The sequence below is a fragment of the Staurois parvus genome, unplaced genomic scaffold (genome assembly GCF_062004578.1).
Source record: "Staurois parvus isolate SC_StPar_1 unplaced genomic scaffold, SC_StPar_1.0 ptg001329l, whole genome shotgun sequence".
In the NCBI taxonomy this organism is placed as follows: Eukaryota; Metazoa; Chordata; class Amphibia; order Anura; family Ranidae; genus Staurois; species Staurois parvus.
This window is the reverse complement of record NW_028319125.1, coordinates 167,108-195,000: the sequence shown is the minus strand read 5'-3', so window position 1 is coordinate 195,000 and position 27,893 is coordinate 167,108. Positions and strand designations below refer to the sequence as shown.

The following is a 27,893-nucleotide window of genomic DNA, read 5'->3' as shown; positions in this document are numbered from 1 at the left end:
TTGGGACATTTGTTAATGCCCCCAAAACGCTGCTCTGAAATCCAAATCCAAATGTGGCAATGTCCAGGGATACATTGACTAGAGTATAAAAATAATGGAAGATGCTTCTAAAAGCCGCGTTTTTCTGTACAAATGCATGAGGCCTTACAACTTACAAAGTCAAACTGCATGGCATGTGTTTGGGATATGGTATTGTGATGAAAATCCCCCTTGGGCTCTGAAAAAAAACCCCCCCAACAACCAGGATGTGCAATATTGACTCCTGAACACCTGTAACCAGCTCTAACCTTCCTCTGAAAAGCAATCCACCGCATATGTGAATGGGGGCTAAGTAATAAAACTTTCCAGGTTTCTTACCAGACTCTGCAGGTAATGCACCGACTGAACAAAGACCGAGACTTTCTGCAAAGAGACAAAGAAAAAGTTACTATTTACATAGCAGGTGGAAAAGTCCAGCAATATAATTAAAATACTGTATATATTTTTGAAAGCATTCTTACTTTACAGCATTCCTCCACACCTGCCCAGGGCTTTTTTGCAGCGGGAATGTGGGGGCAGGGGCGGACTGACCATTTGGAAACTCGGGCACTGCCTGAGGGCCCGGGGTCAGTAGGGGGCCCCATGAGATGCCCCTGGTATTTTTTCCATAGGCTTTTTTGAGTTTGGGCAAGGACACAGGGGCCCCATGATCCCCTATTGCCCAGGTGCCCTATGAGTTGTCAGTCCACCCCTGCATGGGGGAACGCAGTTCCAGCACCTCCAGCAAAAAAAAAAAAGATGGGGCCGAGGAGAGGTGCCGACAGCATCTGTTTTCGTAGTAGAAGTGTGGTCTGGCCGATCCCGTCCCAAATAGGGAGGCTTCTCTTCAGGTTAGGGAGTCTCTAGCCTGTCCCTTCCTGTCTGGAACTCCGCTTTAACTTGAACTCACCATTGTGTTGTAATAATAATCACATTCAACATATTTCTTGGATTTTAGAAATACATAACATTTACCTTGTTGCTTGCAAAAACAGCCTTATCCTGGGAGCAGGGGAGCCTCTGTTCAGCCCAGTTTGAAGCATTCTCAAAATTTGTGTTGGGGATCCAGCGCTTGTAGATGGCATTCACCGACCCGCCTGGAAGAGAGAAACTGCAGGGCTCAGAATGACCCAGAAGGAGTCAGAAGGTGGATTGTACACCTACTACTAGTATACTACGTATGTTATGTGTCTTCAGGTGAATAGAAGTGGGACAGTATTATTATACAGGATTTATAAAGCACCCAATAGTTTGCACAGCACTTTAAAAAGTAAAAGCAGACAGTACAGTAACAATACTATTCAATACAGAGGATTCAGAGGGCTCTGCTCAGAAGAGCTTGCACTCTAAGGGGAGGGTCAAGTGATTCAAAAGGTAATAACTCCAGGTGATGAGATGATGGAAAAAATTAAAATTAGTTAGTTAGAAGCAGGATCAGCTTCTCTGAGGTGAGTTTTCAGGGATCACCTAATTACAAAACGGACAGTTACAGCTATGACTTGCAGAGGCATGATGGAACTTGTAGTTCTGCAACAGCTGGAGAGCCGCAGGTTGCCTACCTCTGGCCCAGGAACAACCTCATAGCTGTATATCTGCAGTGTGAGATCTAGGATACTGCTGTTTCTGACTATAGCAGGAGATTTGTAGTGACATTTGGTGATGTCATTGATGTGCTACTCATTGTTCTCCTTGCTGGAGGATCTGAAATGAGGAGGCGAAGCCCTGACTGTACCAAGATGGCCACCTCCACACATAGACACAGTAAAGAACAAGGCATTGCAAGTCAGCAATGGGTAAAAGACCAGCTGGAGGGAGACCACAAGCATTAGCGGTAGCTGATCATTTGTCCTCTGTCTGCCTTTTTTTGGGCACAGAATTCAGAGTTCAGTTTCAATTGAAAAAAAAGCTTTGCTGCCCTCCAATTCTACTACCATACTACTTCTACTACTGCCATATTGAAGCTACTGTATATTGATGGGGTATAACAAGGTAATGTGCAGAGCCCTACAGGTTAATACTTTTTTTTTTTAAAAAATACTAAATGTCATGGCTGCTGTGCTTCTTCTTCTAACCTCAAACCTGGCAATAGCAAACAAATAGAAGTTGAAAATTCAATAACATTCAACATGCAATAAGTATGGAGCCAATGAAGTCAATGGATCAGCCAGAGAGCTATCATGGTCAATATCTGGATCAAATTTCACAATGGAGTCAGTTTTGTAGAACCCAATGGCTTTGGTCAGGCAGCTCTTGGATGACTAGGGGCCGAGGTGAACCTTGAGTGAGAGTTGGAAGCTTAGGGCCACACCAATAATTTCGGAGTCCAGAAAGGTTTTTTGATAGTAGACTAGATATAAAAATCCAACATTTTTTCTGGGTTTGTACCATACCCACTTCATCAGGGGTTGAGGTGCTGTCTGGAAAAGATGGCAGACATGGGGGATAAGACAGGCTACTGGTTGCAAAACTGGATGGTGGGGGTCTGCTACTGAGTGCAGCATGGGGCCAAAACCCAACACTACAAGAAGTCTTTGATCCTTTATCCTAGAGAATCCTGGGTTCTCTAAGTCAGGTTTGTCATAATTTAGGATTTTAGTGACAGGGTCACTTTATAACAAGAAAGGTTCTTCCTATACCTTCATTTATCTATACATACAGCATAAACTCTGTATGACGACATTTTCTGACACTTCTACTCGATTATCCTAAATACCGATAGCACCAACACAGAGAACCTTTATAGTCTGGAATATTACCTTCAATCTATTTTGTATCACAGCTAAAACCAGACTCATGTCCCTCTCCCTTTCCCTATCTCAGAAACTAAGCATGTGGGGGGGGGGTAACGACAACAATATTTAGCATCAAAATTCCAAAGCAGAAGCCTTGCCAGTCCCCAATCAAACTTCTATTATGTAGGAAAGAAAATTAAAATTAGACCTTCAGAAGAAAAAGCTTCACGCAAGTACAGAAAATAACCACCAAAAAGTAATTTTAGGGGAATATATAGCAGTACATATTGTATTTGTCAGAGACACAACTAAAAAAAAAAATAATAGAGAATATTTTTTTTCAGTTCGGCAAATATGAACATTTGCATTATTCTTTTTCTTCAGTAGGCGGCAGTTTAGGCATTTCCTTTTTTCAACTCTCACTTGGCTACCAAGCAAATTTTATAAACCTCTCTTAGCTAACCCACAGTGCTCTGGGTATACTTTATTGATTTTAGTAGGGTTGCACCAATAAAGGTAGAGGTGCCAATAGTAAGCATTTGCAGTGTTGGTATCTATGCAAATGCTCCGATACCTGAAACAGTGGTGTATTTAGGATTCATGCTGCCCTAGGCAGCACAAAAATTGGCTCCCCCCATTGATCAACAACTCCCCAGCACCCCCCACCCAAGAGAGCTTTCCACTACCACCGCCCCCCATATACTGGCAACCCCCCCCCCCCCACCCCGACAAGAGATAAGACACTCACCTTCCCAGCTCTGGACATCCCTGGGAACAAGAGTCAGGCTCTGCATACACCATCAAGCAGCCCACAGCCTCTCTCAGATCCCACCTTGTCCCCATTCTGTGTGTGTTCCTTCTTCCTTTCCTTATTTCGAGGACAGTGCTGCCCCCTTGAAAAATGCCACCCTAGGCAAATGCCTTATTTGCCTTGTGGTAAATACACCCCTGACCTGAAACCGATACCTTCAGACTCGGTTCTTTCAGCTGTCAACAGGATTCCCTGCTAACAGCTGAAATATAAAATTTAAAAAAAGCTGGCAATTACTGGAGCAGGACCGTAGTGTCCTTAACAACCAATTACTCTTTCAGCTGTAAGCGGGATTCCTCTGAAGTGTAAACAAGTCCAAGCAATGGAACTGTCAAAAAAAACAGTCTGACAATATTTATCAACAACATTGCTCAGCCTAAAACAGAAAGATAAAAAGAAACATTGTTTCATTTTGTATCTGTTTATTCATCTACAGCAGCGGTTCTCAACCTGGGGGTCGCGACCCCTTTGGGGGTCGAACGACCATTTCCCAGGGGTCGCCTAAGACCATCGGAAAACACATATTTCCGATGGTCTTAGGAACCGAGACACCGCTGCTGTCTCCGGCGATGTGTGGGCGGGATGATACGCTGCTCCTGTCACCTCCGTGATCGCTCAGCAGCTCCGCCTCCTCGCCGCTGATTGGCCACCGGAACTGTAGCTCAGGAGAGGCACACAGGCGGCCAATCACCGGCGAGGAGGTGGAGCTTGGAGAGGAGGAGCCGAGCGGCAGCGCGCGGAGATCGAAGAAGACCGAGGGAACTGCCGGAGCGAGTGAAGAGGAGAGCGGCCAGAGAAGGAAGACAGCTGACAGGTAAGTGAGAGAGCGAGCCCAGGCTGGAGCAGGGGTCAGCAAGGTAAGTATCATTGGTGTCAGTGGGAGGAATAGTGCCCCATCATTTGTGTCACTAATACCAACGATGGGGCACTATTCCTCCCCCCACTGACACCAACGATGGGGCACTATTCCTCCCCCCACTGACACCAACGATGGGGCACTATTCCTCCCCCCACTGACACCAACGATGTGGCACTATTCCTCCCCCCACTGACACCAACGATGGGGCACTATTCCTCCCCCCACTGACACCAACGATGGGGCACTATTCCTCCCCCCACTGACACCAACGATGGGGCAGTATTCCTCCCCCCACTGACACCAACGATGGGGCACTATTCCTCCCCCCACTGACACCAACGATGGGGCAGTATTCCTCCCCCCACTGACACCAACGATGGGGCAGTATTCCTCCCCCCACTGACACCAACGATGGGGCAGTATTCCTCCCCCCACTGACACCAACGATGGGGCAGTATTCCTCCCCCCACTGACACCAACGATGGGGCACTATTCCTCCCCCCACTGACACCAACGATGGGGCAGTATTCCTCCCCCCACTGACACCAACGATGGGGCAGTATTCCTCCCCCCACTGACACCAACGATGGGGCAGTATTCCTCCCCCCACTGACACCAACGATGGGGCAGTATTCCTCCCTCCACTGACACCAACGATGGGGCACTATTCCTCCCCCCACTGACACCAACGATGGGGCACTATTCCTCCCCCCACTGACACCAACGATGGGGCACTATTCCTCCCCCCACTGACACCAACGATGGGGCACTATTCCTCCCCCCACTGACACCAACGATGGGGCACTATTTCCCCCCCCCCTGACCCCAATGATGGGGCACTATTCTCCCCTCCACCACACTAACATCAATGATGGGGCACTATTCCTCCCACTGACATCAATGATGGGGCACTATTCCTCCCACTGACACCAATGATGGGGCACTATTCCTCCCACTGACACCAATGATGTGGCACTATTCCTCCCACTGACACCAGTGATGGGGCACTATTCATCCCACTGACATCAGTGATGGGGCACTATTCCTCCCACTGATACCAACGATGGGGCACTATTCCTCCCACTGATACCAATGATGGGGCACTATTCATCCCACTGACATCAATGATGGGGCACTATTCCTCCCACTGATACCAATGATGGGGCACTATTCATCCCACTGACATCAATGATGGGGCACTATTCCTTCCACTGACACCAATGATGAGGCACTACTCCTCCCACTGCAAAATTACAGTTATGAAGTAGCAATGAAAATAATTTTATGGTTGGGGGTCACCACAACATGAGGAACTGTATTAAGGGGTCGCGGCATTAGAAAGGTTGAGAACCACTGATCTACAGATAAATTGGATGAACTTCACAGATGAAGTCAGTTAAAAGCAACCTGTCAAGTAAAAAAACGTTTTTTGTTTTTTTTTTTTAAACTGCATCTCTGTTTAACCCCTTATTAACCCTTAATTTACTTTAATCAGCCCCAATTAACTCCTTATTCTCCTCCTCCATTCCCTTAATATTTACCAAAATTCTTTTTTATTATTTCATTTTTATAAACTATTAAACCTTTTTTCGTTTTTGTTTGCTTTGTTCATTAATATTTTTACACCTTTAATGTATATTTACACGTTTCACATAAAAAAAAAAGCGCAAAATTGAAAAAATAAATTTTTTCATTTGTAAATAACTCTTCAATGCTTTGTACCAGAATCATAATTTTAGTGTCATTTTAGTAAATTATCACTGCTCAAAAAAAGAAAAAGTGCCTTTTTTTTTTTTTAGTTTTGTTACATTAAAGTGGAGTTCCAGTCGCTCTGTGAAAAAAATAAAAGGCAGCAGCTACAAAAACTGTAGCTGCTGACTTTTAAAAAAAAACAGCCACTCACCTGTCCCACAATCCTGCGGTGTGTCCCCCGCAGCCCGTTTCACCAGCCATCTGGCGTTCCAGGTGCCGGCATCTTCAGTGTGGTCACCTGGCTGTGACAGCTTGCAGCTTCACAGCCGGGGGCCCACTGCGCATGAGCATGTAGCGCTGTGCTTCCTGAATGGCCCCGGAGTCTTCTGGGACCTATCATGTGTCCCAGAAGACTACAGGGAGGACAACTTCCACTTTCGATCACCTAGGCAATCGCAGCGGAAGTGGGAGCGGGTACCTGTCAATTTTGGGAGCCCGCTCCCCCAAGGTGAAAAACAAACAATGGGGAGCGGAGGACCAGTCTTTAAAGCGGAACTTCCCCTTTTGGGTGGAGCTCCGCTTTAAATTGTCTTAGGATTGTGAAAAAAATATAATTGTTGAAAGACAATATTCAAGAAAAGAAAGCCTTGTTTGTCCTTAAAGAAAAAAAATATATACAGTATGTATTATGTTGTTATCTTAAGTAATGATAAAGTTATCGCCAAATAAACAGGTCCATAGCAAAAATGTAAAAATTGCTCTGGTCCATAAGGGGTGAACAGGTGTGAGAGCCGAAGTAGTTAAGGAGCAGGGCCACTATGTCCTTAATAACTGGTGGGAATCGGTAATTGGTACCAGCAAGTGCAAAAAAAAAGAAGTATCGGTGTGACAGGAGTCACTTTGGGTGGGGGCCCATGGAACACAGCTCACTCTGGAGAGGTGGGGAGACCCCTGTCTCAGCTCCCCGTATCCCTATTATGTGTAAGTCACCCTGTGCCTGTTAGGGGTACAGGGTAATCTGTCCTAATATTGGGGTGGGGGGTTGTTGATTGTTTGATGTTATGTGGTTGTATCCCATTGTTCTATTGTGTCTTGCTCGGGAGCAACCTATTATGGGATGTATGTGTTTGTGTATTGACTTGGTGGTGGGTGTCTACAGCAGCCCTCCCCCCTGATGGGACTGTCTGCTAGTGTGTCTCTTGTTGCTAAAGGTAGATTGCCCCACCCTGTGTCATTATGCAGGGAGGGGGGATTGTTCCTTTGAATGTATATATCTTGTATCTGTGTTAAAATAAAGCAGTCTATTTCCTGGTTGTACTTCATGATTGGTGTCGTCTAGTCTTGTATGGTCAGCTGTGATGTCTGTGGTCGGTGTTCGGACGGGGAAGCGGTATTCTAACAGAAGTACCCAAGTGCAGTCTGGGGCCGGTTCTGTTACAATCGGTACTAATACTCGCTGTAAAATCGGTGTCGGGTCAGTGGTATCTCGCTGTAAAATCAGTGCATCCCTAGTTTTTATAAATTGCATATAATTTGCATACTTGTCTGATCACGTGAGAATGCACCATGTTCTGGGAGGTGAATTTCCATTTCAACACTTGGATTGATTCTATATTGGCAATGTCAGACCTCCAGCTCCATGGGTGCCTGTATAGTTCTGCCACCAACACCACTGGGGTAGGCAGAAGAAGCTGTACTGGACATGGAGCATGCAAGCACCCCACTGATGTAACTGCATTTTATCCTCCTATTGACATCAGGCCATTTGTTTCCACCCAGCAATCTAATGGGCGACATATTACATACGTCTGACCCCTGCACTGAAAGTGGTTTTTAATTGCGGTCTTGTGTTCCCACTAGGGGGATTCATCAGCTCTGGGCCTCTCTAAGACAGATACAGAGCAGAGAAATCTTTCAAATCGGGACACTGGTTGGGGTGACAGTTTCCCCTCATTTCCTTTTACTTCTAGTTTGGTTTCCAAGACAGGAAGTGATAGGAAATCTCCCCAACAGGACACAGGCAGGGAATAAAACTGACCCAAAACTGCTATGAGTTTCCTTTAATCACTCTGGGAACAGAAGTGCCATCCATACAACTGACTTCCACCATAGGAGGAGGACCCTGAGAAACATCACTTCATTTCATTGCTTAACTCTATACTATGGCTGGGAAGTGAGACAAAAAATAGGGAAATGGGGACATTCCAGAAACAAAAGCCCTCTGCAACTTTTTCCTGTTTTATGTCCTCTGAGAGGGAGGGGTCCATAGATATCTGAGACCAACAGAGGGATGGCTCAGATGTACCTAGGTCCTAGAGATGAGAAAGGGAAGCTGAGGTACCTGGGTCCTAGTGAAGAGGGTGAAGGGACATAGGCCCAGGAGAGGGGGGTAGTAGTACCTGGGGTCTTTGAGAGAAGAGAAGAAGTACCCGAGTTCTAGAAAGGGGAAGGCAGCAAAGGTATTGGGGTTCTACAGATTGTGTGTGTGGGGGGGGAGGGCAAGGGCCCAAGTTTCTAAAAAGGGTTGGCAGCAAAGGAGCAAAGGTATCTGAGCTCTAGAGAGGTGGGGGGTCTTGGAGAGGGGAGCAGCAGTACCTGGGCTCTGAAGGGGAGGGGGGGGGGTTGGGGCAGAGGTACCTGGATTTTAGAGAGTTGGGGGAAGCAAAGGTTCGTGGATCCTATGCTAGTGAGGTGAGACCAAGGGACCCAGGTCCTAGAGGGGCAGCATTACCTGGGTCACAGGAAGGGGGAAAAGCAATACAAGGTCCAAGGTCAGGAAAGGGGTCAGAGGTACCTGGGCCTTAAAGTGTAGGTAAAGGCCCTTGGGTCCTAGGGAAGTGGGGCAAAGGCTCCCAAGTCCTGGGGGAGGGGGCATTACCTTGGTCATAGAAAGTGGGAAAAGCAATACCCACACCTAAGGTGAGGAAAGGGGAGGGGGCAGAGGTACCTGGGCCCTAGAGAGTTGGGTAAGTAAAGGCCCCTGAGTCCTAGGGAGGTGGGGCAAAGACACTCAGGTCCTGAGGGGGGGGGGGGGGCAGCATTACCTGGGTCAAAGAAAGGGGGAAAAGCAATACTTAGGTCTAAGGTCAGGAAAGTGGCAGGGGGCAAAGGTACCTGGGCCCTAGTAAGGCAGAAAGGGGGGAACAAAAGGGTCCCTGGAAAGGGAGAAACAGCATTACCTGGGTTTTATAGAGGGGGTACTGCAGCATCAGGGTCCTGGGAGGGGGGGGGCAGCAGAAGTACCTGGGGGGTATTAGTGAGCGGGGATATAAAGGGCCCTGAGTTCTAGAGAGGGAAGGATGCAGCAGTACCTGGGCCCCAAAGGGAAGGGGGCAGTAGTACTAGGGTCCTAGAGAGAGAGGGAAGAGTCTTAGAAAAGGTACTTTGGTTGTAGTGAGAGGGGGGCCCCAGGCGGGTCAGAGTACAGTTGGGAGTTACGAAGGCAACATTGCCGACAAAGGAATCGATGTGTTCAGATATGACTGTGCAGGATACAATGTGACTCACATGGCCGGCTCTTTTTATTCTTACTGTACAAATAATAATTTCATAGTCACTTCCCCGCACAGAACAATGCATGAATCACACTCAGGCCCCACGCTGTTCAGCTTCCTTTACAACAACTATTCCGACATTCAGATGGGAACGTGCTGCTGAATGAAATTCCACCATTACATACCAAAGGATTACACTGTCCTTGTATGATTCTCTATCTAGAATTACTCTAACCGGGCTTCCAAAAACAATCAATGCAGGTCCGGCTTCTCTCCTGACTCCACCCTGAGCTGCACTGAGCATCAGCATCAGCTTTGGTTTAGATATGTGCATTTTAAATGATCCTAAATACAAAGGAGGTTTTTTACATATATATATACATACATATACACATATATACATACTGTATATATATATACACATATATATACACACACATTGATATATACACACATATATATATATATACAGTGGGGATCGAAAGTTTGGGCACCCCAGCTAAAAATTTGTATTAATGTGCATAAAGAAGCCAAGGAAAGATGGAAAAATCTCCAAAAGGCATCAAATTACAGATTAGACATTCTTATAATATGTTAGATTTTATTTCCATCATTTACACTTTCAAAATAACAGAAAACAAAAAAATGGCATCTGCAAAAGTTTGGGCACCCTGCAGAGTTAATATCTTGTACTGCCCCCTTTGGCAAGTATCACAGCTTGTAAACGCTTTTTGTAGCCAGCCAAGAGTCTTTCAATTTTTGTTTGAGGTATCTTTGCCCATTCTTCCTTACAAAAGTCTTCCAGTTCTTTGAGATTTCTGGGCTGTCTGTCACGCACTGCTCTTTTAAGGTCTATCCATAGATTTTCAATTATGTTGAGGTCAGGAGATTGTGAAGGCCATGGCAAAACCTTCAGTTTATGCCTCTTGATGTAATCCCCCTGGATTTCGAGGTGTGTTTAGGATCATTATCCATTTGTAGAAGCCATCCTCTCTTTAACTTCAGCTTTTTCACAGATGGCATCAAGTTACCATCCAAAATTTGCTGAAATTTTATTGAATCCATTTTTCCTTCTACTCGTGAGATGTTCCCTGTGCCACTGGCTGCAACACAACCCCAAAGCATGATTGATCCAACCCCATGCTTAACAGTTGGACAGAGGTTCTTCTCATTAAATTCTGTGCCCCTTCTTCTCCAAACGTACCTTTGCTCATTCCGGCCAAAAAGTTCAATTTTAATCTCATCGGTCCACAGAACTTGTTTCCAAAATGCATCAGGCTTGTCTATATGTTCATTTGCAAAGTTCAAACGATGATTTTTGTGGTGAGGACGTAGAAGAGGTTTTCTTCTGATGACTCTTCCATGAAGCCCATATTTGTACAAGTATCTCTTTATAGTGGAATAGTGTACCACAACTCCAGTGTCTGCCAGATCTTTCTGGAGGGATCATGCAGACAAACGTGGGTTTTGAATTGTTTTTCTCACAATCCTGCGAGCTGTCCTGTCTGATATTTTTCTTGGTCTTCCAGATCTTGCTTTAACTTCCACTGTTCCTGATGACTTCCATTTCTTAATTACATTCCGAACAGAGGATATTGACATCTGAAAACGCTTTTCTATCTTCTTATAGCTTTCTCCAGCTTTGTGAGCGTCAACTATTTTCAGTTTCAGTTTTCTAGACAACTGCTTAGAAGAACCCATGGTGCTGATTGTTGGGGCAAGGTCAGATGAGTCTGGGCATTTAAAACCTTTGAGATTGACATAACCTGGTCTTCCCAGACGATGATTGAGAACAATCCATGACACTGGCAGGTCTCAGCTTGGCAAAGGGGGCAGTGCATGCTATAAATTCTGCAGGGTGCCCAAACTTTTGCAGACTCCATTTTTTTGTTTTCTGTTATTTTGAAAGTGTAAATGATGGAAATAAAATCTAACTTTTGTTGACATATAAGAATGTCTAATCTGTAATTTGATGCCTTTTGGAGATTTTTCCATCTTTCCTTGGCTTCTTTATGCACATTAATACAAATTTTTAGATGGGGTGCCCAAACTTTCGATCCCCACTGTATATATATATATATATATATATATATATATACACACACACACACACATATATATATATATGTACACACACATTATATATACACACACACATCTACATACATACATGCACACTTACACACACATACACACATACATACATAAACACACACGATGAGCGTGGAAATGTCTTGGTGTCTATTACAGCCAATATCAAGGTTTGATTCCTCTTTAAACCCGGCCCGGTACATTTGAAAGACCTCATGAAATGTGTTCTATACAGGCAAAGGCTGAGCAGATCTCTCGGGCATCTCACATTTATGGGTTTAAACTACCAGATTATTTTTTTCACTCTGGACAGCCTTTTTTGCAGTTTACACACCTCTGCCACACTACACGGCCAGGCAAGCAAGGCTCCCATTTCATAGTATCACCATATAGCTTCCTGCGTCACCCTCTACCTGGTCCATTGGACAAGGATCCGGCATCTTCTCCGTCCACTTAGAAGAAGGGGGACCCTGAACCGGGATATAGCAGTGATCATAAACCACAACACTTCCTGTGCAGAACTACAACTCTTTGGATGTAAGTTTCATTAGTCTATTTGAGTATTTCCCTGTGCTGTGAAATAGACCAAAATAGTAATAGGAGTAACTGCTCCCCATTTAATGGTGCCAGCCGGAGGAATTGTGCCCCATCGTTGTTGTCATTGGGCTCCATCGTTGGTGTCATCAGGAGGAAATGTGCACCATAATTGATGTAATTGGACCACATCATTGGTGTCATTGGGTGGAAATGTGCCCCATCATTTATGTCATCAGGCCCCATTGTTGGTGTCATTGGGTGCCATCATTTAGGTCATTGGTCCCCCATTGTTGGTGCCTTTGGGAGAAATTGTGCCCCATTGTTGATTCCAGTGGATGAAATGGTGCCCCAAGCAAAGGACATCATCTGGCCCCCAGGCCACAGTTTGGAGACCACTGGTTTAAAGGAAGGACACGCCTCTTCCATCTCTCCTGGGCAGGACTGCCGGTTTCCTGTTCTGGGACTCTTCTGGGAAGGCCGTCCACAAGGTTTAGGAGGGTGTCTATGGGAAGGTTGGACCATTCTTCCAGAAGCACATTTGTGAGGTCAGGCACTGATGTCGGGGGAGGAGGCCTGGCTCACAATCTCCACTCTAATTCATCTCAAAGGTGTTCTATTGGGTTGAGGTCAGTCATGTTGGAACAGGAAGGGGCCATCCCCAAACTCTTCCCAGAAAGTTGGGAGCATGATATTGTCCAAAATGTCTTGGTATGCTGACGCCTTAGGAGTTCCCTTCACTGGAACTAGGGGGCCAAGCCCAACCCTTGAAAAACAACCCCACACCATAATCCCCCTCCAACAAGCTTTACACTTGGCACAATGCAGTCAGGCAAGTACCGATCTCCTGGTAACCGCCAGACATGTCCATCGGATTGCGAGAGAAGCATGATTGGTTACTCTAGAGAACACTCTAGAGTGCAGTGGTGGCGTGCTTTACACCACGAAATCCGATGCTTTGCATTGCACTTGGTGATGTTAAAAAGGTTGGGAGAACCACAATCGGGCTCAGGGTAGGATTTCTGCTGCTGTTCCTAATTTTGAGATATGGATTGCGTGCACGCCGGAAAATAATTACACGGACAACTGTCCAGTACAACCACTTTCACATCATCTCATCTCTGTTTATTGCAGGGCGGTGCTTAACCTTTTATACATAGAAAACAATAGAGTATACGTCACTATTACGTATATACAGTCACATTCTGAAAGGCACATTTTGCTTGGCTGAAATATAGGAGAAATGTAGAAACTTGATGCTTGCTTCTCATCCCGTTATCTCTTCACCCCCCCTCACATTCCCAAAGTCTAAGTAAAAGGTCCTCTCAGTGCGAAGGGAGGGGTTGAGAGCATCGCTCTGAACAAAACAAGTTAAGGAGGACTGCAAAGCCCAGCAGACAAAATATATATATATATATATATATATATATATACGCACAACACATATATTTAGAAATATAAAAAAGTATAAAAGTAAATATGTATAAAATGTATATTTTAAACAGGAAACAGAATAGGCATTTTACCATATCCATCACAATGTAAGGCTTGGATGCAGCTGCTTGTCCATGGAAACCCATTTTATGAAGCTCTCTACGCACTGTTGTTGTGCTAATCTGAAGGCCACACCAAGTTTGGAGGTCTTTAGCTATTGACTCTGCAGACAGTTGGTGACTTTTGCGCACTGTGCGCTTCAGCATGCACTGACCCCGCTGTGTCATGTGACGTGGCCTACCACTTGGTGGCTGAGTTGCTGTTGTTCCCAGTTGCTCCCACTTTGGTATAATCCCACTAACAGTTGAGCGTGGAATATTTAGTAGCCAGGAAATGTCACGGATGGACTTATTACACAGGTGACAACCTATCACGGGACCATGCTTGGAGTCACTGAGCTCCTGAGAGCGACCCATTCTTTCCCCAATGTTTGTAGAAGCAGTCTGCATGCCTAGGTGATGATTGTATACACCTGTGTCCATGGAGGGGATTGGAACACCTGAATCACATGATTTGGAGGGCGGGCCCAATACGTTTGGCAATATAGTGTATATAAATTGCAGAGCTATCCCTCCTATGAAACTGCTTCTATGTGCGCGAATGCAGGCAAAACTGAATACCATGAGGCTATTTTCTCTCCAGGCTGATTGCTTTTCTTTTCTGTACAGAATAGAGTGATGGAGGAAAATTATTATTATACAGTATTTATATAGCGCCAAAAGGTTTGCTCAGTGCTGTACATTATAGTGGGGGACAGAACATGAGACAATACAGTAACAGAACAGTATATGAGGGGTTCGAGGGCCCTGCTCCTTGGAGCTTACAATCTAGGAGGGAGGGGGTAGAGGTACAGGAGGAAGTGGCTGTGGGGGATGGAGTGGTAGGAAGAGTGGAGGAGATCGGCAGTTAGGTGAGGGTGGGGTAGGCTTCCCTGAAGAGATGGGTTTTCAGGGTGTGCCTAAAGGTGAGGAGGGTAGGTGACAGTCTGATGGATTGGGGTAGGGAGTTCCAGAGGATGGGGGAAGTCCTGGAAAAGTCCTGCAGTCGGGCGTGGGAGGTGGAGACCAGGGAGCTAGAAAGTAGGAGGTCTTGTGAGGAGCGAAGAGTACAGGTTAGGTGGTATTTGGGTATCAGGTCAGTGAGGTAGTTTGGGGCAGTGTTATGAATGGCTTTGTATGTCCGTGTTAGTAGTTTGAATTTAATGCGTTGGGCAATCGGAAGCCAGTGGAGGGAATGACAGAGGGGGTGGAGCCAGTGGAGGGAATGACAGCGGGGGTGGAGGCCAGTGGAGGGATTGGAAGAGGGGGTGGAGCCAGTGGAGGGAATGACAGAGGGGGGTGGAGCCAGTGGAGGGAATGACAGAGGGGGTGGAGCCAGTGGAGGGAATGACAGAGGGGGTGGAGCCAGTGGAGGGGATGACAGAGGGGGTGGAGCCAGTGGAGGGAATGACAGAGGGGGGTGGCAGATGCGGAGCGGTTGGTAAGGTGGATGAGTCTGGCCGCTGAGTTCAGGATAGACTGAAGCGGGGATAGCCTGTGATGAGGTAGGCCGGTGAGGAGGGAGTTGCAGTAGTCCAGACGTGAGATAATGAGGGAGTGAACGAGTTGTTTAGTAGTGTCTGGGGTTAGGAACGGACGTATTTTGGAGATGTTGCGGAGGTGGAGCCTGCATGAGTTTGCCAGCGATTGGACATGGGGTTGGAAGGACAGGTTTCAGTCTAGAGTGCCACCTAGGACTTTGGCTTGTGGGGTGGGACTGATGGTGGCGTTGTTGGTCGTGATGCAGAGGATGGGGGGGGGGGGCTCGGGCTGGGAGGAAAATTAGGAGCTCGGTTTTGGAAAGGTTCAATTTGAGTAAATGGAGCGACATCCAGTCTGATATGTCGTTCAGTAGATGGGTGATACGGGCGGAGACTGAAGGGGTGAGGTGAAAATACCATATTATGGCCACTAGATGGAGATAATAATAAGTATTTTCCATGATCATCTGCTTCATCTAGTGGCCATTATGTGGTATTTTCCTGATTCACTCTTCTGTATTAAAAATAAAACCCAACCTGGAGAGAAAGGAGCCTAACAACATTCAGTCCCCCCCCACCACACCCACTCGCACAGAATAAATGTAGGTGCAGTTTTACAGGATGAATAGTTCTGTCACTGTTTGTTTTTTCCAAATCTACCCCTAATTGATGAAGAAAAGAGAAAAACAAAAATGATTTTGCTCTGGCACAGTTCATACGAAATGGTTTTCAGATCTCAGAGATCTAATACGGTATGTATATTGAGTGCCATGGAAAAGAACTTGTATTCTGTCATCTCTCAGCAGTCAAGTAAGCGTTTCTATATTTGGCCGCCGACAATACAATGTGCTGCACTACGATTTCCCTTCCCGCAGCTCGGCAGCTATTTTCAGATATCAATTTTCTTCATTGAGAATGACGGAGGGAGGTTTTTTTTTTTTTTTTCTTTTTATGAATAGAGGAATTGAATGGCTGCATATTTGAGATGACTGCAATGAAACAGCTCTTTACTTCCGTTAACTATCAGCTCTTAAAACGTGTGGCATGTGGTCTGGACCCCCGAATTCTCAAACGCTCTCTTGCCATGTAGCCCCCTGTGAAAATGGGCCCCGGGCGGAAAAAGCAACTTAAAGGGAAGTGTTCTTGTTGCCATAGTAACTGCTTTCCTGATGTCGAAAGGAGGTGAATGGCCGCTGTGGGAAATTTAGATGAGGGTTGAATGGGCGTACCTGACTTCTGACTTGGGCTCCAAGTCGGTATTTGCATACGAGGTGCGACAATGTAATTCCTGGAATAGACTGTAAAACATTGTTCGTACCTATGCACTAGTGGCTGATGCCACCTTCGAAGCAGTCCTTTTGACTCCTCTAGGAGCCGATGCCGGAAACATTCCCGGAATTCACTTTCTGGAAAGCTGCACAATATCTTTGCCGCAGTGCGCTGGATGTCTGGAATGTCGTCAAATCCGTGTCTTTTTAAGGCATTTTTTTAATTTTGGAAACAGCCAAAAGTTGCAGAGTGCGAAGTCAGGGGAATGAGGTGGGTGGTCAAGTTTCAGAATTCAGTTTGTGCAGGAGCATTGTCATGGTGGAGAATCCACTAGTCAGGCCAGAGTTCCAATCTTTTCCTCTGAAAAGATTCCCATAACGTTTTCACGTTCCACATTTGCATCCATCCTTTGTGTTTTTGGCTGCCCTTTTCTTGCGCCATCATGGACATCTTCCCACCCCTCCTTAAACCGCCTTTGACATTAAAAAACACTTGATTTCTTCATGGAATGTTCACCATAAGCCTGTTGTAACAGAGGTAAAGTTTCACTTGCACACTTTCCAATTTTCACACAAATTTTGAAATTATCCCACTGCTCCAGATTCCTGTCGCTCATTTTCCGCCAACAGCGCAACGCACACACCCGTTATTTCTTCTACTGCTCCATAAAGACCGAGTCAACTGGTCTGCGACCCAGGAGAGTGCAGGTTAGAACATGTCAGAACATGCTCGAGTGCCAATGGCCGTGTGACTCACCACCATTGCCGCGGGTATTCCGGGAATTAAATAGTCAACTTGTATGCGACCGATTATAGCATGATTCGCTGTAGAAGTAACAGGCGTTAATGAACGGCTTAGGGTACTTCCATGCTGGAAAATCAGTATTCCTGGACAAAATTTCTTGCATTTATTTTGTACGTATGCGAGTGAAATAAATTCTACCTTTCGGAATGGAATTTTAACCTCTTCAAATTAAATTTTACATTTACCAATTAGTTTGCGGCTCCTCCTTTCAATGTCCATTTTTGTAGGGGGGGGAGGGGACAAGACCTGTAAATGTTTCTTAAAGTGGTTGTAAACCCTCACACATACCCAGGGCCATTGCTTCCACTAGGCAGCCACCTAGGGCGTACTGCCACCTAGGGGCGCCTGGGCAAAGCACAGCCCAGCACTCTGTGGAATGATCGTCCAGCTGAGGTGTCTGGGGCCAGTGTAGCAGCTGAGCTGCAGTTCCTTCCAGTGTTCCTCTCAGACTCAGTCCCTTACTGCAAGCCGGCTGCTGATCACTGTGGAGTTCCAACCCTTTTCTTCCCATTCATAAGTAAAGACAGAGCTGCGACTGCGGGGGAAGGTAACGTCTGCCTCTGATGTCTCATGTCTGTGTGAGTGTGACCAGGCCAGCCGGCCATCCATCACATGTACAATGTGTCAGTGAGTGATGACATCCCACAGCCTGCTCTTCTAGTTCCTGCTGATCTATGTCAGTGTTGGTGGTGTGTTGTGTCAGATCTGCCACTGTGTGGGATCGCTCAGTTCAGGTGTTCTCTGTGTGTGTGTGGACCGGGCTGCCTGCTGTCACAGTGTTTTACCTCCCCCCATTGCCTGGGGAATTCCAGCCTGGGATCTGTCAGTGTGTGGATCCATCACCCTCCACTCACTGCAACTTTCACCCTGCCACTGCCAGTCACAGATACAGCCCATTCAGGACATTTATTTTGCTTTAATATTGGTGTTGGTGGCATCTTATGGCACTTATTTTTGCAAATTAAAAGAAATGTAGCAGTTTCATGTTTTGTTGATTTCATGCTTTCTAATGTTTTAAAAAAATTACTTTTTTTTGGGGGGGGCGCAAGTAGCTGGTCTTGCGTAGGGCGCAATAAAGTCTAGCACTGGCCCTGCACACACCCAGTAAAGTGACTTGCTTCAGGTGATACACAGAGGTTAAACAAATCCTCGTACATAAGTTGTACCTGTTTATCTGCTGTATTCTCTTCACTACAGCCCTTCAAAGTACAGAAGCTATACAGCTTATCTGAGCCTTCAAAAAGCAGAAGGTGGGGAGCTGAAGTTACACTCTGCAGAGATCAGTGAGAGCTGACCGGTGGGAAGGGATACTCTCCCTGCACACTGGAACAGAGCTGAGGCTGTCAATCACAGGCTGTGTGCTGAAGTCCCCCCCCCCCCCCTTTGTTCTCTTGGTGTCAGGAAAACTTGTCAGAAGTGACTTGTGCTGAGGAGTGAGGCAACAGGGAGATATTACACTTAGTGTTCTGGATTGAGACAAGTACACACTAGAGAAGGATATGCTTTGTTCATATTTCATGTCTAAGGTTTACAACCACACCAGCAACACTGCAGGTTTTTTTTCTCATCTATATGCAGCGCATGTTTGTACAGACACATTGAAAACAATGGGCCGCATTTAGTTCAGTAAAAAAACAAAAACAAAGCCTTGTGTAAGAGGCTTTAGGTCACACTGTATCTTCAGCACTTGAACATTGTGAGGGAACATATATACAATGATAGTGAATACATATTCATCAGACATTGCGAATGCATTTCCATCCACTCCCAGCGGCATGTTTGCCTGGGGCGGCAATTTTCAGGAGGGCAGCACCGCCCCTGGAAAAAGTGACACAAGTGGTAATGTCTGAGCTCCACCATGCTCTGCCAGGATGGCTGCACACTGCTGGAGGGTGGCCAGCTGCTTCTCGCAGTCCAGTTATTAGTACTTGAATCAGGTGGCGGTGATGGTGGCAGTGGTGGGGGGGTTGCAGTGTCAGTGGGTGGTGGTGGCAGAAACTGGTAGTGAAGGGGGGGCGGGGGGCCACAGGGTGCCTGATTTTACTATTGCCTAGGGCTGCACACAGAATAAATACACCACTGTCCACTTCCCTGTTACAGCCAGGTCTCTAAATATGCCCATGGGGTACAGTAAATATGCCCATGGGGTACAGTAAATATGCCAATGAGGTACAGTAAATATGCCCATGGGGTACAGTAAATATGCCTATGGGGTACAGTAAATATGCCAATGAGGTACAGTAAATATGCCCATGGGGTACAGTACAGTAAATATGCCCATGGGGTACAGTAAATATGCCCATGGGGTACAGTAAATATGCCAATGAGGTACAGTAAATATGCCCATGGGGTACAGTAAATATGCCCATAGGGTCCAAAATGAAAGGGTTAATTCACCTTTACCAAAAAAACACCTCTGCAGGTCTGTAGATAGAACAAACTATACAACTTGGACCAAAGTTAAATAAATAATGCCCTTGCTATAGAGGTAGGCCATTTCCATTCCTCCTGAAGCCCAACTGAAAAACTCTCAGAGTCAGATGACATCATCCCGTCCTACCTTGCTGCTAGGAGGAGAAAACCAGCTACACTTAACAAGCAGTAAATATGGGTCAGTTAGGTCCTGTGCAGGGGCGGACTGACAACTCATGGGGCCCCCGAGCAAAAGGGGATCATGGGGCCCCTGTGTCCTTGCACACACTCAAAAAAGGCTATAAAAAAGGTACCAGGGACATTTCATGGGGCCCCCTACTGACCCCGGGCCCTCGGGCAGTGCCCAAGTGCTCGAATGGTCAGTCCGCCCCTGGTCCTGTGCTTTACTGTACTTATCTCAACATTTCCTCCTACATATCATTCCCCCCTTCCTGGATGTGAAGAGTTAGGCTGTCTGTGGATACTGCCAAGTCAGCAGGTGACCATACCCTCTATGTCAGGGATCTCCTCGATCCCTGCCGCGATGGTCCCGGCGCAGGCGCACTGCTCCGCCCTGTACACGGGCACTAGGTCCGGGCCGGCCGCGGCGTTCGAGTTCGCGCATGCGCAGTAGAAGCCGCGGCCGCCCGCTGAGCACCAATGGCAGCGCAGGGCGGGATATTTAAAGGTCCCTGAGCTGTCATTTCTTTGCCTTCTGGTCTTACCTGCTTCCTGTGATCCTGTACCTGTCCTAGTAAGTTTATTGACCCGGATTGTTTATTGACCTGCTGATTTCTCCTGCCCAGACCCTTGCTTGCCTGACCTCTCTCCCTGGATGCCCCTCATTAGATCTGACCTCCTGTTGCTGACCTGGCGTGTGACCCGACGATTCTCTGCCTGCTCCCTTGTACCTTACCGTCCTCTACTTTACCGACTCGGCCTGTCTGACTACGCACTTGCTCAGCCATCCATCCATCCATCCCATCGGGGTCACCCGACCTCCTCACATCTGGCTCTCCCTGGTTGGAGCCCCTGGCGAACACCCTTACCACTGACAGGTGTGCTCAGTAGAGGCGACCTGGTCTCGGGGTACTACAAGTCCATCCCCACCATCATGGGCCCTGGTGAACAAGTACCCTGGGGCTTAGACTCCGCGCTCTGGGCACGCCTGACCAGTGGAGTGCTAGTGGTGCCGCTCGGCGGTCCCTCACAGTACCAGAAGGCCATGACTGAGCCTCGAGGAGGACTCTCCCCGTTGGACGAGGTTTGCAGGCACCTGGCTACCCTGACGCAAGCAGTAAACACATTACAGGACAGATGTCTGCAGATCGAGACCTGCACCATATCTGTTCCTGTTTCACAGGCCCCGGTTCCTGCACCACCGGTCGCAGCAGCCCACGAGCCGGCTCCTGGGCCTTCCACATCACTCCCTATGGCGGAACCCCGAGTACCCTTACCCGAGCGCTTCCATGGGGATCGCACACGCTTTCGGTCATTCCGTGACTCCTGTCTGCTCTATTTTGAACTGCAGCCACGGACCTTTTTGACAGAATCGGTGAAAGTGGGGTTTGTTGTCTCCCTGTTGCAGGGTGAACCCCAAGACTGGGCCCACCGACTAAGGGGAAACAATGATCCTCACCTGGTTACGGTCGACAGCTTCTTTAACGCCATGGCCATCTTATATGATGACCCACAACGGGCGGCCTCGGCCGAGGCCACATTATACGCACTCCGACAAGGTCGGCGGGCGGCTGAGGAATACGCCTCTGACTTTAGGCGCTGGATGGGTGACACTCGTTGGAACGAGTTCGCACTTTTGCACCAGTTTCGTATGGGCCTTTCTGAGGCTCTGAAAGACGAGCTCGCCCGGGTGGAGGTGCCCGAGACATTAGAGGACTTGATTGCACTCACCATTAAAATTGACCGTAGGCTACGGGAGCGCAGATTGGAGAGGTCTGGTCAGGGTCGCGGAAATCCCTGGGGGTCATTTCAGGGATCCGGTCAACATACTAGGCCAAGCATCCAGAACCTGCCGTTTGAAGATGCTCCCGAACCCATGCAGCTAGGCCTGGCACGGCCTAAACTATCGCCTGAGGAACGCCAGCGCAGACGCTCCCAGAATCTGTGTCTGTACTGCGGCGAAGCTGGTCACATGGTGCGTTCCTGCCCGCAGAAACTGAGTAAGTTCACCTCATCTTCTTTATCTGTTGGCAATATGAATCCGTCCCAGTACTTAGTTGTGCCCCTCTCCTTTCAGCTTTCAGAAAGGACCGTGGAGGTGATGGCCATAGTTGATTCGGGGGCATGCAGCTGTTTTGTGGATATCAATTTTGCTCACCAGCAGGGTATCCCCCTCCGCCCAAAGGAGAAGGGGTTTCACATCTTTTTGGCTGATGGTTCCCGGATAAAGTCAGGAGTAGTTAACCAGGAGACCCCTTCCATTGTGACTTCCATTGCCGGTCAACACCGGGAACTCCTCCGCCTGGATGCTATTGCATCACCCCTTTTCCCAGTCATTCTGGGGCTCCCTTGGTTGCGGGCCCATAACCCCCAAATTGACTGGGAAACTGGGGTTGTCTCGTTCCCTTCCCCATATTGTCGGGAACTGTGTCGAACTTCGGGCCCGGAGGTCCCCCAGGTCCTCCTGTGCTCTGAAGGGGATGACAGTCTAAAACAAGTGATTCCTGCAGCCTATCATAAGTTTCTTGATGTGTTCAGTGAACGGGGAGCAGATGCTCTACCCCCCCACCGCCCATATGACTGTCCTATTGATCTGTTGCCCGGTTCTGAAATTCCGTTCGGGCGAATTTTTCCCCTTTCTGAGCTAGAATTAGGGGCCCTGAAGGACTATATTGAGGACAGCCTCCGAAAGGGATTCATCCGTCCCTCCACTTCCCCAGCAGGTGCAGGGATCTTCTTTGTAGAAAAGAAGGACAAGACTTTGAGGCCATGTATTGACTATCGGGAGCTGAATAGGGTCACCATTAAAAATCGTTACCCATTACCACTGGTACCTGAATTATTCCAGAGCTTAAAAGCTGCAGTAGTATTTACCAAGCTGGACTTAAGGGGAGCCTACAATTTGGTTCGTATAAGGGAGGGGGATGAGTGGAAGACGGCCTTCCGCACCCGTTTCGGCCATTTTGAATACCTGGTCATGCCTTTCGGGTTGTGCAATGCGCCAGCCACCTTCCAGCACTTTGTAAACGACATCTTTAGGGACTTCCTGGACATCTTTGTCATCGTCTACTTAGACGACATTTTGATTTTCTCATCCTCCCTGGGGGAGCACAGGGTATATGTAACAAAGGTGTTGGGGCGGTTGTGGCAGCACGGGTTGTACGCTAAAGCAGAGAAATGCTGCTTTGAACAGGCTAGCGTTACATTTCTGGGTCTGATTATCTCCACCACGGGGGTCGCAATGGACCCTCAGAAGGTCTCAGCGATCCTAGATTGGCCTGAACCCACGGACAGGAAAAGCGTCCAACGTTTTATTGGGTTCGCAAATTTCTACCGGAAGTTCATCAAGAACTTCTCGGGTCTGGTCTCCCCCATCACTCAGTTAACTAAGCTTGGGACGCGATTCAGATGGACGCCCGAGGCACAGGAAGCTTTTGAAGCACTAAAAAGGTTATTTACCTCGGCACCCATTCTGGGTCATCCCGACGCCTCCCTGCCCTACATCTTAGAAGTAGATGCATCAGAAAACGCGGTTGGCTCCATCCTTTCCCAGCGGAAGGGCGCCAAGGAATTACTTCACCCAGTAGCATTCTTCTCACGGAAACTTACCCCTGCGGAGAGGAACTACGACATTGGGGATCGCGAACTACTGGCTATCAAAACCGCTTTAGAAGAATGGAGGTACCTGCTGGAAGGTGCCTCCCATCCTGATATTCACGGACCACAAGAACCTGGAATATCTGAGGACGGCCAAACGTCTACGCCCACGACAAGCAAGATGGGCATTGTTTTTCTCGAGGTTCCAGTTCCACATCACATACAGGCCCGGCTCGAAAAACACGAAGCCTGACGCGTTGTCACGCATGTACGAGGACACCAAGGAGATCCCAGTACCCGACACTATTCTTCCTGCAGGAAATTTCTTGGCCCTCCAGATGAACCTTCGCTCCGAGATCCTGAGAGCGTCCACAGCGATGTCTACCTCCGATGGGGCCCCCCTCCAGAACAAGGAGGGACTCCTATGGAGGGAGGACCGGATTGTGGTGCCGGAGGATGCCCGAACCTTAGTCTTGGGACATTGCCATGACCATCCACTGGCAGGACATTTTGGGCCGGTCAAGACCCTGGAACTTCTCCGACGTTCCTTCTGGTGGCCAGACATGGCCAAGGATTGTAAGAACTACGTGGGCTCCTGTGCCATCTGCCAGTGGAACAAGCCTTCAAGAAATAAGGCGTGGGGCCTGCTACGTCCATTGCCCATCCCTGAACGGCCCTGGCAGAAAATCTCTATGGACTTCATAGTCGAGCTTCCACCTTCACTGGACCACACAGCAATTCTCGTGGTCGTGGACCGCTTATCCAAGATGGCCCATTTCATCCCTTTACGGAAGACTCCATCAGCAGCCGAGACGGCGCAAGTCTTTATTCGAGAGATCGTTAGACTGCATGGGGTTCCCGAAGACATCGTCTCGGACCGAGGGGTGCAGTTTACCTCGCGGTTTTGGAGGGCGTTGTGCAAAGCCCTGGATATCAAGCTGTCCCTTTCCTCGGCATTTCACCCTCAGACCAATGGTCAGACCGAAAGGACCAATCCGACCCTGGAGCAATACCTGCGATGCTACACATCATTCTCTCAGGACGACTGGGTGCCACTTCTCCCTTTGGCAGAATTCGCGTACAACAACGCTTGCCATTCAGCAACTGGGCAGTCCCCGTTCTTCGCCAACTATGGGTTTCATCCTGTCTTCCTCCCGGACTTAGTCCCGGAATGCCCGATTCCAGCGACACAGGATGCACTGACCTTCTTCACCTCCAACAATAAGAAACTACAGGAAGCCATCCGTCAAGCCCAAGAAGACTATAAGAGGGCTTTTAATAGGAAGCGAAGAGGGGACCTGGTGTTGCAGCCCGGAGAGAAGGTTTGGCTGGCTACGTCAAACTTGAAGATGCTCTGCCCGTCAAAAAAGTTGGGACCTAAATTTATAGGCCCTTTTTGCATCAAACGGATGGTCAATGAAGTGGCCTATGAACTTGTTCTCCCTGAGACACTCAAGATCCACCCTGTCTTCCACGTGTCCCTGTTGAAGCCGGTAGTCCCTGATGCCTTCCCGGAACGGGAATCCAGGCCCCCGGAGGCCGTAACGGTTGAAGAGGAAGAAGAATTCGAGGTGGAGGCAATCTTGAAGTGCAGACGAAGGGGGGGCCAGACCCAATTTCTCATCAAGTGGAAGGGCTACGGCCCTGAGGACAATTCGTGGGAACCAGCCCATAATGTCCATGCACCTAGACTTGTCCGGAGGTTTCTTTGTGATCACCCGTGGTGGAGAGATCGGGTGGGCATCCGGAGGTTGCCCGTAGGGGGGGGGCAATGTCAGGGATCTCCTCGATCCCTGCCGCGATGGTCCCGGCGCAGGCGCACTGCTCCGCCCTGTACACGGGCACTAGGTCCGGGCCGGCCGCGGCGTTCGCGCATGCGCAGTAGAAGCCGCGGCCGCCCGCTGGGCACCAATGGCAGCGCAGGGCGGGATATTTAAAGGTCCCTGAGCTGTCATTTCTTTGCCTTCTGGTCTTACCTGCTTCCTGTGATCCTGTACCTGTCCTAGTAAGTTTATTGACCCGGATTGTTTATTGACCTGCTGATTTCTCCTGCCCAGACCCTTGCTTGCCTGACCTCTCTCCCTGGATGCCCCTCATTAGATCTGACCTCCTGTTGCTGACCTGGCGTGTGACCCGACGATTCTCTGCCTGCTCCCTTGTACCTTACCGTCCACTACTTTACCGACTCGGCCTGTCTGACTACGCACTTGCTCAGCCATCCATCCATCCCATCGGGGTCACCCGACCTCCTCACATCTGGCTCTCCCTGGTTGGAGCCCCTGGCGAACACCCCTACCACTGACAGGTGTGCTCAGTAGAGGCGACCTGGTCTCGGGGTACTACAAGTCCATCCCCACCATCAGGGGCCCTGGTGAACAAGTACCCTGGGGCTTAGACTCCGCGCTCTGGGCACGCCTGACCAGTGGAGTGCTAGTGGTGCCGCTCGGCGGTCCCTCACACTCTATGATTGGGTTTAAGGAAGTATGTCAATGCAAAAAGTGGCATTAGACACAGAATAAGGTGAATAGTGAACAGGCTGCCATAATGTGATGCATGTTAATGAATTGGCACACCAGCTCAGTGCGTTATCCAACTCGCCATTTATTTCAAATAAAAAGTAGGCGATCATACTCAAACGTGAATGCCTAAAAGGCCCATCGTAAATGCAATAAAAGACCTCAACCAGAACCGCTCTGCACACCCCAGGTCGGCTTAGATGACATCCAACAAGCTCAACCCAGACTCCAACGCGTTTCAAGGGTATACCGCCCTTCCTCAGAGCACAAAAATTCTACAGTTCTCCTTTGGAACAGCATCCCTCATACTCAGTTTTGGCATAGAGTCCCTCTTCCTACACTAGTAGTGTCCAAACTGTGACTCCGGGGCCGAATGTGGCCCTCTGCTTGCCTTTATCTGGCCCCTGGGTCACTATTCCACCAGCTGGCATCAATCAATGTCACCATTATTCCCATTGATACCAACAATAGGGCCGTCTTCCTCCCATTAAACCAATGATGGGGCACTTTCTACTTCCACTGGCCACAGTCTGGCCTCCCTAAAGGACAGTAAATTGTCCCTTTGTTTAGAAAGTTTGGAGACCCCTGCCATACACCAATCTGTTGCATTGCGTAGAGAAATCCCATCACTAAAAAGAAATATGGTTGCTGAGCTCTTCTTCTGAAAATGCCAACTTCCCGGCTTTTTTGACAGACGCTTGCCTGGAACAAGTACAAGAAAATCTGACAGTTCTCCAACTTTCGCTGGCTGCATGCTTGATCCTTGGTTGCAATTCCAAAGTAATGAAAACTGACCCAGGCCAGACGATGATCACTTACAATAGAAGCCAGCCACAGCGCCCCCCATCATCTACTCATGGCAGGTGCAATTTAAGAAAATGGCATTCTATATGATGGGCAGGGGCGGACTGACCATTTGGAAACTCGGGCACTGCCCGAGGGCCCGGGGTCAGTAGGGGGCCCCATGAGATGCCCTGGTACCTTTTTCATAGGCTTTTTTGAGTTTGGGCAAGGACACAGGGGCCCCATGATCCCCTATTGCCTGGGGGCCCCATGAGTTGTCAGTCCGCCCCTGATGATGGGCATTAATACGGTTCATTAACAAACCTCGTGGATTGCGGATAGATCTCACCTCTTCCTGCAGCATCTATATATATATATATTTATGCAATAAAAAAAGCTCTACTTACTGAGGAAAAGAAGCAAAAGCCAGATCTGTATCGGGTTCATTCTTCACGGCGGTGTCTCGCACTTTGACCTGCACCGTGTCAGGTGACAAGACGAAGGACAGCCGAGAATTCTGCTGCTTAAGCACAAGTCACAGTTTCCTTTGGTTTTTAAAGGTCTGATTCACAGAACACCGAAAATGCAATTTTTAAAAGTCATAGTCCAACCTTCGGAAAAAAATGTAATAAATGCATCAACACCGATAAATTGTGCATTGGTTACATTTTTGTATTCAGGCCTGTAGAGCATTGCGCCCACGATCAGTGCGTGGCGGGTGCAATGTACAGGCTATCGCAGTGCCTGGAGTGGTACTAAATGCAGCTTTTACAACATTAAAATTAAAAAAGAGGTTATACCTACCTGCTCTGTGCAACAATATTGCACAATGTGACCCATTACCTCTCCTTATGTTAGTGCCCCGCCAGCGCTGGCTGCTCCTTCATGTTAGGGGGGCACCTGTGGGGACACGCTCCCGAGCTGGGCTGTTTGCATCCATAGACACACACAGTGCAGGCTGTGACGAGTGCGGCGTCAGACTCCAGCCCTTCTCACCAAACTCGTGACCGAAGGACTAGCCAATCTAAAACCGCACTGTCACGTGCGTAACAATGCCACGCCCAGCTGTACCCTGCACAAAGATTTTC

General features: G+C 48.1%; 1 protein-coding gene across 1 annotated transcript in view; it reads right to left on the bottom strand.

Moving 5' to 3' along the window:
- AMN (amnion associated transmembrane protein) overlaps positions 1-27,295 on the bottom strand; it is a 97,528-nt gene extending 70,233 nt beyond the window's left edge. The window contains exons 1-3 of the mRNA XM_089661348.1: positions 27,213-27,295; positions 994-1,115; positions 358-402 (exon numbers count right to left, since the gene is read on the bottom strand). Of these exons, the coding sequence (XP_089517474.1) occupies positions 358-402; positions 994-1,115; positions 27,213-27,252 (207 nt within the window). The 5' untranslated portion in view covers positions 27,253-27,295. The remainder of the gene's footprint in view (positions 1-357; positions 403-993; positions 1,116-27,212) is intronic.
- Positions 27,296-27,893: the final 598 nt, after the last annotated feature.